This window comes from Hippocampus guttulatus, chromosome 5, assembly GCF_054856545.1.
Source record: "Hippocampus guttulatus isolate MCC_2025c chromosome 5, RoL_Hgut_1.0, whole genome shotgun sequence".
In the NCBI taxonomy this organism is placed as follows: Eukaryota; Metazoa; Chordata; class Actinopteri; order Syngnathiformes; family Syngnathidae; genus Hippocampus; species Hippocampus guttulatus.
This window is the reverse complement of record NC_141265.1, coordinates 498,837-512,154: the sequence shown is the minus strand read 5'-3', so window position 1 is coordinate 512,154 and position 13,318 is coordinate 498,837. Positions and strand designations below refer to the sequence as shown.

At 55.4% G+C, this 13,318-nt stretch overlaps 1 protein-coding gene across 3 annotated transcripts in view; it reads left to right on the top strand.

Annotated features, from left to right (window-relative positions):
* The window catches only part of znrf3 (zinc and ring finger 3), a 46,688-nt gene extending 34,507 nt beyond the window's left edge, over window positions 1-12,181 (top strand). For 2 of the 3 annotated variants that reach the window (XM_086110655.1, XM_086110653.1), the window contains exons 3-8: window positions 6,499-6,573; window positions 7,433-7,564; window positions 7,851-7,961; window positions 8,091-8,288; window positions 9,735-9,837; window positions 10,325-12,181. In XM_086110655.1, coding sequence (XP_085966781.1) covers window positions 6,499-6,573; window positions 7,433-7,564; window positions 7,851-7,961; window positions 8,091-8,288; window positions 9,735-9,837; window positions 10,325-11,706 — 2,001 coding nt within the window. In that variant the 3' untranslated portion in view covers window positions 11,707-12,181. The remainder of the gene's footprint in view (window positions 1-6,498; window positions 6,574-7,432; window positions 7,565-7,850; window positions 7,962-8,090; window positions 8,289-9,734; window positions 9,838-10,324) is intronic. The other variant, XM_086110654.1, reaches the window with a different exon arrangement.
* Window positions 12,182-13,318: the final 1,137 nt, after the last annotated feature.

Sequence of the window (13,318 nt, the reverse complement as noted above, 5' to 3'; positions counted from 1 at the left end):
CCTATAATATGGTGCTTCTGTACAAAAATATTTGAACAATAGAAAAAAAAAATATTTGGCAACAATACTACATATGACATAAGAAAATAAGATCCTATTCTGTGATCAATACTAAAAAAGAAATATTGGACTAGAATGTATCGAGTTCATTGGAATAAGCAACAGCAGAAATTGCAAGAATAGCATTGAAAATTTGACCCCGAGCCCGGTTCGCCACCCCCACACCGCACGCCCCCGCCCTGCGACCGGGCAGCTCGGCCGTCGCAAGCGCTGGAGTCTTTTCTGCTCAATTTAGATTCAATTCAATTACAAAATTCTTGTGAACGCGCAGAATGGAAATGACGGGGTGGGGGTCGGGGGGGGTGTTGTTTCCTCGTAGCCGTGTCTAAAAATAACGCGTGTCTGGGAACACAAGGCCCCCCAGCTGCGCTTGGCAAAGCAACGGGCACGTCGCCCTCTATTTGAAGTTGGCCGCGCACCCAGACGGGGGCCGGCCTTTCATTTGAAGTGGCCAACGCCGACGCTTCCCACTCCAAAGGAACCAGAGCTCACCTCGAGCCAGGCGCTTGGGGTGTTTTTCTGAATCGCACGAGGGCGGTCTCAGCCGAGGTGGCAAAATGTTTGGTCACCGCCCCGCGCAAAGATACCAGCATGGGGTGTCTCGGGCAGGCACGAGCAAAGTTTGGTGCTCGAGGGCCCCGCCGTCACACCGACAGATGCCCCCGCATCATTCGTTAGCGGCAAGCATGCAGCAGATGCTGCGCATGATTCACAAAGAAGCGTCTCGCTCGCCACTGACCCGCCAAGATTGGAGTCGGAGGATAAAGAATATATATCGCTGACATCCCTCGCTGAATACAAGACGGATGCTAGTTTGCTTAGCCCATCTATGGAGTTTACTATGTGTTTTAGCATTAAGCTATCAACCCCTTCTTCCTCTGTTGGCCGGTTGGATGAAATACACACTTTGCGTCGTTAGCCAACATGAAGCTGGTTTGATTGACTGACTGGCTTGCTGTCTTTGTGGGTGTGCAAGTAACGATGAATTTCCACCTCGCGGTCAGTTGTAAAGTCATTTGTTTCCCGAGCCAGCGCATCGTCGTCTTGAAAATGTGTTCAAACGTCAATTTGTCAAGTGTTGTTGTTCAAAGTCAAACGGAGTCTTTTGGATGTCCTCAAAAAGTCCAAAACGGACTCCAGTCATGTGACTCGAGTCCCCCGCGTCTGTGTACCAATGGCAGACGGATGAGCGCGAGCAGGAAGTGGAGGAAGCCATGAGGGGCTTCGGAATTGGGGCGGGGGGGGGGGGCTGGTGGGACTGCGCTCTGTGAAGTCGGCGGAGCCAAAGTAAAGCCTGCTTTTGCTTTTGCATTTGCGAGCATTTTTCGTCAGGGTTCGTTCAAGGCCGCAAATGGTCGCAAATTTTGAACATGCCCAATTTTGAGCCGACAGACGTGTCGCGGACAAACGCAGAGTCCCCAGCCGATTTTGGAGTTGTTTTGACGCGTGTCGGCACATGTCAACGTGTCGTTTGACGAGGCCATTAGCATTAAGCTAGCAGAAGGCAAAATTGTCTGGTTGTTTTCAACGTCCAATGTGGCTTTCGTTCTCTTGGTTTGATGTTTAGTTTGACAGTAAACTTCCAGCTGGCGTGCCGAGCGGAAGTTGACATCTTTTTGACCGCCATCCGCCAAAGTGCTGCTTGTTATGAAGGCGGTGGAGTACACCGCCCGTGTAGCGCTCGTACCGACTGTAAAAATAACAGCAGGTGATGAATGAAGGACTTGTAGTTGCCAGGTCATTTTTGCCGCCCGTAATTTTAACTGGAGCGGAGTGGGCGAGGACCACCAGACACGGTGACTCATGCCGCCCGCCGTCTGCATCCCCAACAAGCCCGTCCGCCCGACTCCGAACCGACCTCGCGCGAGCTGACAAACAGCAGACCAGCCGACCGACTGGCGACGGCGCCCCCCCCCCCCCCCCCCCCCCCTGAGCACCCCCACCTCCCTCCCGCCCCCGCGTGCGGCTAACAAACAAAACGTGAGGGAACGAGAACGAGGCCGATGACACTCCCGTGGCGCTGCCGTGCCCTCCGGACGACCTCCACATCACACTCGGCTGTCTGTTGCCCCCCCCCCCCACCCCCCGTCTTCAGAAATTTTTGTACAACCCCCCCGCCTCCTGCCGCCTCATTTTAAAATTGCAAAAATCAAAACCAAATTTAACAAAAAGCAAAAGAAACGGCAGATTTGTCAAATTCGCCTTTGCGGCTGCGATCAGAATCTTTCATTGGTTGCGTTTTTGGAAGTTTGCTCAGGAGTCAAAATGTGTTTGCTTGTTAGCCACTGAGGGACACCCTCAACTGGTCGCCAGCCAATCGCAGGGCACACATAGACCGATGCAAGCTGAGGGGGATTTGGGGGTGTCCAATCAAGCTGGCGTGCGTCTTTTGGGGATGTGGGAGGAAAGCGGAACACCCTGGAGAAAAGCCAGCCAGTTGAAACCTTGCGCTATGCACGCTATTGATTTTTTTCCGCGACATCATGCAGCCCTCCGACACTCCGACATCCTGTTTCATCTTGTCGGCGGCGGCCGGGATCAAAAGCGAGGGGGCGGGCATCCAGCCGGCTGCGGCTCCACCAAAACCTCGTCCCCGCCCTCCCCTCGAGGCCCTTCATCTCCGCCCACGCTTTTGTCGGGGAATGCGTGCGTGAGAATCCCGGCGGCCCGCTGCGTCCGGCTGGGCCGCCGAATCTCCGAGAGCCCCCCCCCCCCCCCCCGCCGCTAATCTGAGGCCTCCTCCTATCTGGAGATGCTTCCAGAGCTGGAGGATTAGCGGGGGCCAGAATGGCATCTGGGGCCGCTTTTATGCTCGGCCGGCGAACCCGCGATTGTCCGGCAACACGTGATGAGGGGGGTGAGGGGGGGGGGGCAGGCCCGCTGGCTTCATCGCGTCCGGGCCCCAACATTGTGAGCACGTAGCAATCCAAAGAAATTCCATTCCGATCCGCTAATCTGCTACCAGTTTGGTGCGTTTGACATTTGTTGATCAAACAGCCCTCCCCCCTCCTCGCCACCCCCCCCCCCTCCCCTGTTCAAAACACTCAGCAACATTTCCCATGTTCCTGCCTCGCCTCTGAAATGACAAGCGGCAATCGCTAGCCATGCCGGATTCCTATTCCTCCATGGGAAGGCGCGTTTGCTTTTTTTGGGAACTCTTTACACCGAATTGAAATGAGAAATGACAAGCGAGTGTCGCTTTTGACGTTTGCTAACGGCGCCTTTGCATTTGTCCGGCGTTTATTATCTTTTTAAAGGCCGAGCGTTGTGCTCTCGCCGTTGCGCGTCACGCGTTTAAATTGTCGAGCGACCGCCAGGGTCCACTCGGCCAGATAAGACAACAATGGAGGCTTGTGTGGAAGTAAACGTTGCCTCACGCCGCTCAAGGCCGCTTTACGCTGGTGCTCGGGCTTATCTTTATTGGGAGCAGAACAACAACAAAAAGAAAAGAAATGCACCAAAGTCGCGCTCGCTTCAGCGATTGCTGATAAGATCTTTTGAATGCTTTGTCCTCACGGCGAGCACTTTGTTCAGAACAAAGAGAAGACGACAAGCTTGAACCCCCCCGGAGAGGTGCATTTTGTCACTTTATTTATTTATTTATTTATTTTTAATCGACACAACTAGAATTGAAAGCGCCCCGGCGATGTTTTGCGCTTCGACTGAATCCTGCAAGTTTGCCTTGCGACTGAAATGCTTAGCGCGTGCGGCGAATGATGTTGAATCATTGTTTGTCGTTTCGGCTTTTGCCCAAAAGGGAAATAAAAACACCGATGACTTTTTAACAGCGGCGCTGCCTCGCAGCTTCAACAATTAGCCTCCGCGACTATCGATGTTGAATCGTGTATCTGTCCGCCAAACGTCTTTTGGACGTTTCCCACATTCCAAGCATGCGGCAGCATTTGACCGTTTGTAGCATTTTCTGCAACGTTGCCCGATTTTAATGGCAACATTGACGTTGAGTTCTTGCTTGCAGTCGTCCGTCCGTCGCTTCGCCTTCCTTTCCGCCGTGCAAAGCGTGCGGCGAAAACGACAACGGCGACAAATCACAGCATGGGCGTGTGTGCGAGGGCCGCCTCGCAATCGGAACCGTTCATTGCTGTTGACGTCGGATGATGCCGGCCTTGTATTTGTCCATCAAACGCCGCAGCTGCCCCCCCCCCCCATTCATTTGACTTTTTACTCCATCTTAAAACTTTGCCGAAATGATGAGCGTGTGTGACTATTGATGTTGGATATTAGTGTGTGTGTGTGTGTGTGTTTAATTGTGGCCCGCAGCTTGTTTTGCCCTGTGACCTTGTAACACAACTGTTAAGGCCTTGTATGCCCCCCTCTCCCATGCACGCCCCCCCCTCCACTCTACCTCCAAATGTAAGCGTCCTCCGTTTATTCGTGTCAAGGCCGTAGAGTCACTCAGTAAGTGTCGTTTTTCATGCCGGCTATCGTTATCTGATAACAGCTTGAGGATACGGCATTAGATCAGCGCCGCCTTTCGGGCACAATTTCGGATGAGCGATTGAGGCCACGTCGCCCGAACATCCTCTGTGCTGTAAAAAGTCCGATTCCCGTCAGGGAAAAAGTTTCGTTGTTTTGCCGCAACTCGCAAAGAGTCCGAAGACAAGAGCGCGGGAGCCGAATTAGCGGCCCGTCCTGCTCCCGTCGCCCTCTCAAGACGGAGATCGATACCCGCGTCGCCTCTGCTGTTTATTTGTCGCCGCCAGTTGAAGACGATCGCAAAACGGAGCCCTCAAAGAAAAGAGGAAAGATAATACGACGCAATACGGCTTGATTTCTTTCACGACATCTGCGGCTGCACTTGATGGCCGATGCTTTGCAGAGCGTCAAGACATCGCCACCGCCGCCCGTCGTCTCTGACCGGCCCTCGTGTTGACAAAATGCGGTGCTTTTATTTTGAAAGTCGCCATTTAAACACGCACGTGATTCGGCCGCGGCCATGTTTAGACGGCTCGAGCGCGTCGCGACCAAAGCGGCTTTTCCCGCAAGCCCGACAAAAATCAGACCGCGCTCACCGAGTTCAAATAGAGCCCGCTCGCTTTTATTTTGGAGCGCCACCGTGGCCAAACGACAGCGAGAGGGCCGACCGCGTATGAGAAGAGCCAGGGCAAAAAACGCATACCTTTATCTTTTTAATAAAGCCAGCGGGCGACGTGGAATGACGGCGCAATAGCAGTGCGCAGTCCTCTGAAGCCTCAATTGCTTTAATTATAGCGGGCGCGGCGGGCCGGCGGGCGGGCGGAAGAACGAGACCAAAGTGGCAGCAAAAGTTGGGGGGAGGCGGCGAGTGCGGAAGCAGGCGCGGTCCAGGTGTGTAAACGTGCCGTGCGCACACTCGGATGTATGTAGATTGTGGGGGGGCATTCCAAGCTGCCAGCCCAACGCGGGGAGGCTAAAGATAGCTCCCACTTCCCCTGCCGTCTAGACTCCGCAGCCGGCCGGGCTTTTTGCAGCTGCGGGTTTCGTCCTCTCGGCCCAGGGAAGGCTACATACGCGCGCTTGGCCTGCCGAGCCGGCGGGAATGTGGCATAGCTAACCCCCCCCCCCCCCCCCTCCCTCCCGCCATACCCAACCGTGCAGAGCCTTCCTTGGCTGTCGCCATATGTTGGCGATGTATTTGCTCCTTGCTTTGACAACCCTTCCCAATGGGGCAGTTAGGATTGAGCCCCGGCCAACTCTGCCTAGCAACAAGTGACGAAGGAGAAACCCCGCCTACTCGCGGGAGATAAGGGACCGGGCCGACCTGCAAATCACAAAAATCTGCAAGAAAGCCTCTCGTCACATCTTTTTCGGCCTGTTGTGGTTTAAAAAAAAATTTTTTTTATTGTTATTATTATTATTATTAGCGAGCTGGTTTGCCTGCGGGGACATTTTTGTTGTCGTCAGGCAAGTCGCTGCACTGCAGATTCTTGCACCGGGAGCTTGCCTTTTTCTTCTTTTTGTTGAGTCTCAGCCACAGCTATTAATTATTAAGTGGGAAGGCTGACATCAAAGCCACACGAGCGCCGAATTAAGTCTGTGCACGCCTGTGCGTGTGCGTGTGCGCGTTTGAGGGGAAAGAAGCGTTTTGAACTTTCCAAGTGCAAAAATGCGGTGAGCGGGAAGAGAAATGAAAAGTGCTTCTTAAGTTTGAGCTTACGAGTGGAGCAGCTGCTCCGAATCTTGACACGCCGCTCGCGGAGCAAGCGGATGACAACAAATTTCCCCAAGTAAAAAGTTTTTTCCGCCAATATTACGTCTCCACTTAAGTCTTGTAAAATTTAGAATATACATATTGAAAAATGATTTAGCTCCTATCACAACTATTCCCCAAAAATAAATTTCTCTCTCTCCCTATACATCCATCTAAAATCTGGGGGAGATGAAAGGATGACAGTCTGCATTTTCCTTTTCAACATAAATAAATACAAATTGCGTTTTCAGGCCAAGCGAGCGGTGCAGCGAGGAGCGACTGCCGTCATCTTTGACGTGTCGGAAAACCCCGATGCCATCGACCAGGTTGGTCCTCGTGACAACGCTCGGTGTGTCCGTGCAAGTGTGCGTGTGTTTGCATTTGAGCGTTTGGCTACGTGTGCAAGTGAGGCCAGTGATAGCCCTTTTGCACCCCACACCCCCCCACAAAACAAAGTCGGTGCTGCTTGGGCGCCAGCGCCGCACTGAGTCGGTGCTCGACAAGTTCTTCCGAAGAAGCCGTTTGCTTCTCCGCCGGCAAAGAGCCGAGTAGGAGCCGCGCGGTGACGTCAGCGTCCAGCGTCCCAACGTCACGGCTCACGTCGACGATTTCCCCACAGCGCCTGTGCTATTAAGTCCTTCGCTCCCAAAGACGTCTTTAAACGTCTTTTCAGGCTAGCTCCAGAATTGGCTGGTACTGAATGACTTAAGAATAAGAATACTAATAAGAATGCGCTATTAGCATCTGCCGGGAAACTTAGTGTAGCATGGATTCTACTTGTATGTGGTATATAAGAGTCAGGGACCTGCAATCGGCGAACGCTTGGATCTTCCTTCATCGATGGTTGTGGATGATGACGAGGCTTGGCCGCGAGTCCGAGACGGCGAGCTAGCCGGGCACGGCCGCCGTCGCTCTTCCGCCGGGGCGACAATTGCGCCGGAGTTTACCGCTCGATGCTCTGCAAAACTCGCTCGACATCGGCGATCGTCGCGGTCGTTGAGTTTGGAAAAACCTTGCGGCGGATTATTTCTGTCATTGATTTTGCAGGAAAAGGTTGAACCGTGAAAGACGAGCAGCGTTCAGCGCTCAACCTTGAGTTTGCGTCGTGACAGTCCGCTCCTCGCGCACGTCCAGCGGCTAACGTCCAGCGGCTAACGTGGCGCGGCGGCGCTTGTGTTGTCTCAGCTCAACCAGGTGGCGGACGGCCCCCTCAAACGTCCGGTGGTCTACGTGAAGGGCAACGACGCCGTCAAGTTGATGAACATCGTCAACAAGCAGAAAGTGGCGCGCGCCAGGATCCAGCACAGGCCCCCCAGGGTAGGATGGACCACCCGCCCGAAGCCCACAAACACGCCTTCGGCTCGTCCCGTCGTCATCCGTGCCTCCCTTTTCCGAGAGCTGCTTTGTCCTCAGAAGGGGCCGCCAGCTCGGGAATTGCTCGTCGAGGCGCTCGCGATAGCACCTCGCGACCGTGTCCGGCGTTCCGTTCACCTGACGCGCGTGGTTTTGGAACGTGGGAGCAAAGCGGGGAAAAGCGCGCCGGCCGCCGCTTCGGCCCGGAGAGTCATCCTTGCTGCGCTCTGCTTTTGTCGTTGCGGCGCAGCAGCCCACCGAGTACTTCGACATGGGCATCTTCCTGGCCTTCTTCGTGGTGGTGTCGCTCGTCTGCCTCATCCTGCTGGTCAAGATCAAGCTCAAGCAGAGGAGGAGTCAGGTGCGCCCGCCCGCCGCTCTCAACGTGTCTGGCTTGCCTTTTTTTTTTGTCAATAGCCTCTGAAAATTCTCATTGCAAACGCTTTTTGTGCAGAGGAAATGAGCTCATCTTGTGGTTTGCTTTGCGCAGAGCTCCATGAACAGGATGGCCAGCCAGGCGCTGGACAAGATGGAAACGCGCAAGTTCAAGGCCAAAGGCGGCAAGACGGCGGTGGCGGCGGCGGCGATAGCGGCGGCGCGCGAGAGCGGCCGCGGCACCTCAGACTCGCTGAGCAGCAGCTCCACCGTCGACTGCGCCATCTGTCTGGAGAAGTACATTGACGGAGAGGTACGCCCCCCCCCCCCCACCCCCCGCCGCTTCTCACCTCCAACTTCGCACAACCTCCTCACAATCAAACAAGGAGAATGACGGTCAACAGACATGACAAAAATGATCCGATTTCGAGAGCGCTTTGACAACAGCCGCGACTTTGCAAAACGGCGAGCATCACTGGATCGCTTCGACCTTTCCTCGGTTGAACTATCGTCCAAAAAAAACCAAAAAGCCGAGCAAACAAGGCCGCCGTGTGCCGCTGTCATGCCTCCAGATACATTTGTCATACACGTGGCGACAACAAGTGCCTTCAATTCTAGGCTTTGCCCCTCCCCTTTTTTTAGTGCACCTGCTGCAAGATAACAAGCCCGTGTGTTTGGAGGATGTGATCATCCACACTTCCTTTGCGTCCTGATCTTCCTGTGGCGGGTTTGACTTGCGAGCGTCCCCACATGGAGGCCAAGACAAGAAAGCGTGTGCGAGCGTCCCCACATGGAGGCCAAGACAAGAAAGCGTGTGCGAGCGTCCCCACATGGAGGCCAAGACAAGAAAGCGTGTGCGAGCGTCCCCACATGGAGGCCAAGACAAGAAAGCATGTGCGAGCGTCCCCACATGGAGGCCAAGACAAGAAAGCGTGTGCGAGCGTCCCCATATGGAGGCCAAGGCAAGAAAGCGTGTCGGCGCGGCACAGGAAGCCGAGCCGTCCAAAGCTTGAAAGGCATCAAAGGCAAAACTTCAAAGATGAGTCGGGAGGATTTATTGGCGTGAGGAATGCCGAGGAGTTGGACCTTCGCAGTCGACGCCGCCGCCGCGCATTCTCGTCATAGTCGCCTCGGCCCCGGAGGGCGTTGCGAGTTTTCCGCGTGACTTGGGTCGGGAGGAAAAGCGGCGCCGCTCGCGGGCTCCCTCTGGTGCGACGCCAGGAAAAATGCGCCGTTTGTTCTTTCCTTCGGCCGCGGGCGGGCGCCTCCCTTGGACTTGACTTGGTTCGCGCGACATCTTCAACAAGTCAAGGCGCGATGCAGTTCGTGGCCGGCACGTTTCACGTTCTCCTATCTTGAATCCAGTGCGCCACCTTTTTGGACTTTGCTGGTTCATCCGAAAGGTCCCGAATTAGAAAAAAACAGCAACAACAACTCACATTTGAATTAGTTTTTCTCCCCTCGAGAAGTGTGGCGTTAACATTTCAACGGTGCGAGTTTCAAATATCACAACTGATCAGACGACGGGGTCAAATTCTGACGATGTTTGGTATTTTATGCAAAATGGACTAAGCCAAATTAAAAACAAAAAAGTCGTACTTTTCTTGATTGACTTAACGTGCCAATCAAGAAACAAATGTTCACTTTGAGGTTCCGTGTTTGAACGAAAGGAGGCCAGGCTGAGTTCTTTGCTGTTCTCCATCATGCCTTGACTCATCATGAATGACGCCCACCCCCCCCCCCTCGCCCTCCCCCGCAGGAGTTGCGGGTTATCCCCTGTGCTCACCGCTTCCACAAGAAATGCGTGGACCCCTGGTTGCTGCAGCATCACACCTGCCCCCACTGCAGACACAACATCATCGGTAAGGTTTTCCACGCTTTGAATTGTGGGAAATGGAAATCTTGTCTCCTCAAAAAAGAACGCGGCAAATCGATTGTTCAATGTTCACCCCATCCGGGGCGCAGGTGGGGGGTCGCCATTTATTATCGGGGCGCCCGATTTGTCGTTCTCGCCGCTCCCACCTTGGTCATTTGAGTCCGCGGCGCTGATCGGACCTCGTCGCCGTCGCGCGCGTCGCGTCAGCGCTCGGAAATGGCGCATTTCGGCCTGGCCGAGCCGTGCAAAGCCGTCGGTGGGGTTGGCGTCACGCAAATTAGCCAAAGTGGGACGGCGAAATTGTTTGGCCGCAGACGCGCCGAGCGCATCCACAAATAAAGCCCAAACTTGACAATTGATGATGAGCTTGGAAATTGGTCTTTTTTTTTTTTTTTTTTTGCATTCCCCCCCGCCCCCCTCCCCAGTTCATACGATGATCTCCGTTTAGTGGCGTCTGCGGTTTGTGTCCGCAGAGCAGAAGCTGGGCCCGGCGTGCGCGGAGCCCGGGCGGCAGCAGCAGAGGCCGGTCCCGCCCGTCCACCACCCCGGCGGCCGGGCGCAGCAGCGGGTCGGCCGCGTGACGGCCTACCCGACCCGCACCGGCGTGGACCCCCACGGCAACGCCGTCACCGTGCTGATGGCGGAGCGGCACCCGGACCCCGCCGGCCTGTACTCGCCCCGGGCCGCCTCTTCCTTCCTGCGGAGCTACCACGCCGCCCTGCACCTGGACCGCTCCCTCAACCCCCACCGCTGCACGCTGCAGCACCATGGACCCCCCGCCTACCAAGCGCGGCCGCCGCCCCCGCTGCCCCCGCAGCAACCTGCTCTGAAGCGCCCCAAATTCCACGGCCGCAACTTGGCGCGGCCGGCGTGTTACCCCCAGTACCAAACCATGTATCAGCACTACTACTTCCAGGGCTTGACTTTCCCCCAGCGGCCCCCCGAGGCGGGGCGAGGCCCCCCTGCTCCGGGTCACGGGGCTTTCCGGCAAGGACTCTCGTACCCCGGCGCCGCGCACGTGCTTCCGGCGGGCGACGGGGGCGGCGCTCCGGGCCCGAGCTGCTCCCACGGCCAGCGCTCGCCGTGCAGCGGCTACTTAGCCGACTGCCCCGCCAGCGACAGCAGCAGCAGCAGCGGCGGTGGCGGCGGCGGCGGCGGCGGCTCGGGTCCCTGCCACTGCTCCTCCAGCGACTCTGTGTTGGACTGCACCGAAGTCAGCAACCAGGGCGTGTACGGGAGCCGCTCCACCTTTCGGAGCTCGCTGAGTAGCGACTACGACCCCTTCGTCTACCGGAGCAAGAGCCCGTGCGGGGCTTCGGCGGGGGAGGCCTGGCCCCCCGCCCCCGAGGAGTCCACGCCCTCCTCCGCCGGATACGGTCGCCGCCCCCCTCCCTACAACTCCGGAGACCGGCTCTCCGACTCCAGCAGCCGCTCGTCCCTGGAGAGCGGCGCCGACGAGCTCGGGGCGGCGCCGGGAGCCGCCTGCGTCTGCGCCTGCCGCTCGCGGCGGGGGTCGGCGCGCCGCGCCCGGGGGGAAGGCCTACCTTGCTGTTTCTACCAGGAGGTGAAGGTCCACGGGGGGCCCCGCTACGCCGAGGACTACGCCGTCAACGTGCGGTACGCCGAGACGGAGGCCCGCCCGGCGCCGGCGCAGGCGCAGGCCTGCCGCGAGCGCGACCAGCGAATAGCCATCATCCCCGAGGACACCGACTGCCAAAGCAGCCTTTTGCCCGCCGGCGACTTCTTGGCCCGAGGTCGCCCGTGCCCCCGGACCGAGGAGACCAGGCCTTTGTTTCCGTCTCGCCGCTCGGAAAACACTTTGGGCCCGAGTACTGAGAGCGCTCCGGCCGTATGAAGTCGGCAACGGTGGCAGTCGGAAACCTCCCGTGGCCTCGCTTTCTGCCGAATGTGCTCGCGTGGCCAAAGCGTTTTGGTATTTAATGGGTTTTTTTTTTGTTGGTGGTGTTCGTAGCACTTAAGATGGAGGATGAAAATGTGCGACGCAAAGGAAGGGCTCGTTTTGACATTTTCGTTCATTCCAAGAAGACCTCGGCGGCGGCGCTTTGCGGACGTCGGAGAGCAAAAGGCATTTCAGGATTGGAAAGATGTTCTCTGAATATTTATTGACTAATATATTTATCTGGAAGCCGCGTCTTCTGTTCAGAATTGATGGCGGGGAAAGCGCTTGAGCCCTTTGTACAGATGCGATGAGTTGCACACCGGGCGGGCGAGCGAGACCGTTCAACCTTCTGACCAAAACAAAACATTTGGTCACGCTCCTTTTTGGAATAAGAGACATGTCAAATAATACACTCCAATTCAAGGAAGTACCCGACGTGTCCTGTCTTTACTTTCTCTTTGCCTGCTGCTCATTCAATCCGATCGGGTTCGGAAGGAAGTCCAAATACTCTGGAGAAAAACATATTTGGCAGTCAATTCAATTCAAGTGTATTTCTCGAGCGCTTTGGAACCGCCGTCGCTGCATCCAAAGTGCTGTACGTGGAGCGATTGAACATATACAATCAACGGTAAAACAAATCGGGAACAAAGGCGGTAGAAAGCACCAAACAGTAAAAGCAAGAACAAATCTAAGTCATGCTGAGTGGAATGCCAAAGAATACAAGTGAGTTTTGAAAATGGGCAGCGAGGAGGCTCGCCCGATGTTCAGTGGGAGCTCATTCCAGCAACAGAAAAGGCTCCATCCCCTCTGAGCCTTCTTGCTACTTCTGAGGCGCCGGGCAAAATAAGAGGATCTTGAAAAGAACTCTAAAATGCCAGTGAAGGGATGCCAGAGTAGGAGTGACGAGTACCAGTCAAGAGGCGAGCGGCGGCATTCTGGACCAGCTCGAGGCGCTTCGTGGAGGACTGGCTGGTGAAACACATTTTGGGGGGAGGGAGGAATGATTTTAGGTTTGTTTTTTTTAAGGTTGGGATTTCAAACTAGGGTTAGGGGTTTCAAATTGGGGTGTCAAACTCAGGTTCGCGTTCCAATTTAGGGTTTCCAACTAGAGTGAGCTTTTCAAATTGAGCTTTCAAACCAGGGTTATCTTTTCCAAAAGAGTTCAGACGAGGGGGAGGATTTCAAATTAGAGCTTCAAACTCCAGATGGGATTTCAAATGAGGCTATCAAATTAGGGTTCGGGTTTTTTTCGGCTTCCAATTTCAGGTTTGGCTTTCATGACTGTCAGAGATTTTCTCGGACAAAGTTAAAGAAATGACTCAGCACCGGTGTCGTGTCCGAGGACCGGCAACCCGAGGGAGGCCAAGGCCAAGGCCAAGGACTTGACTCTGAGGCTAAGGCCAAGGACTTGAGAAATTTTCCGAGGCCAAGGCCAAGGACCAAGGACTGATTTTGAAGCTGAGGCCTCGCCGAGGACATGTATAAAACAATGCTATCATACCACTTGGCAGGTCTTCGTGATTTGCAACACCGCTCCATCATAACCCCTTGCACTCCCTAACGCTTG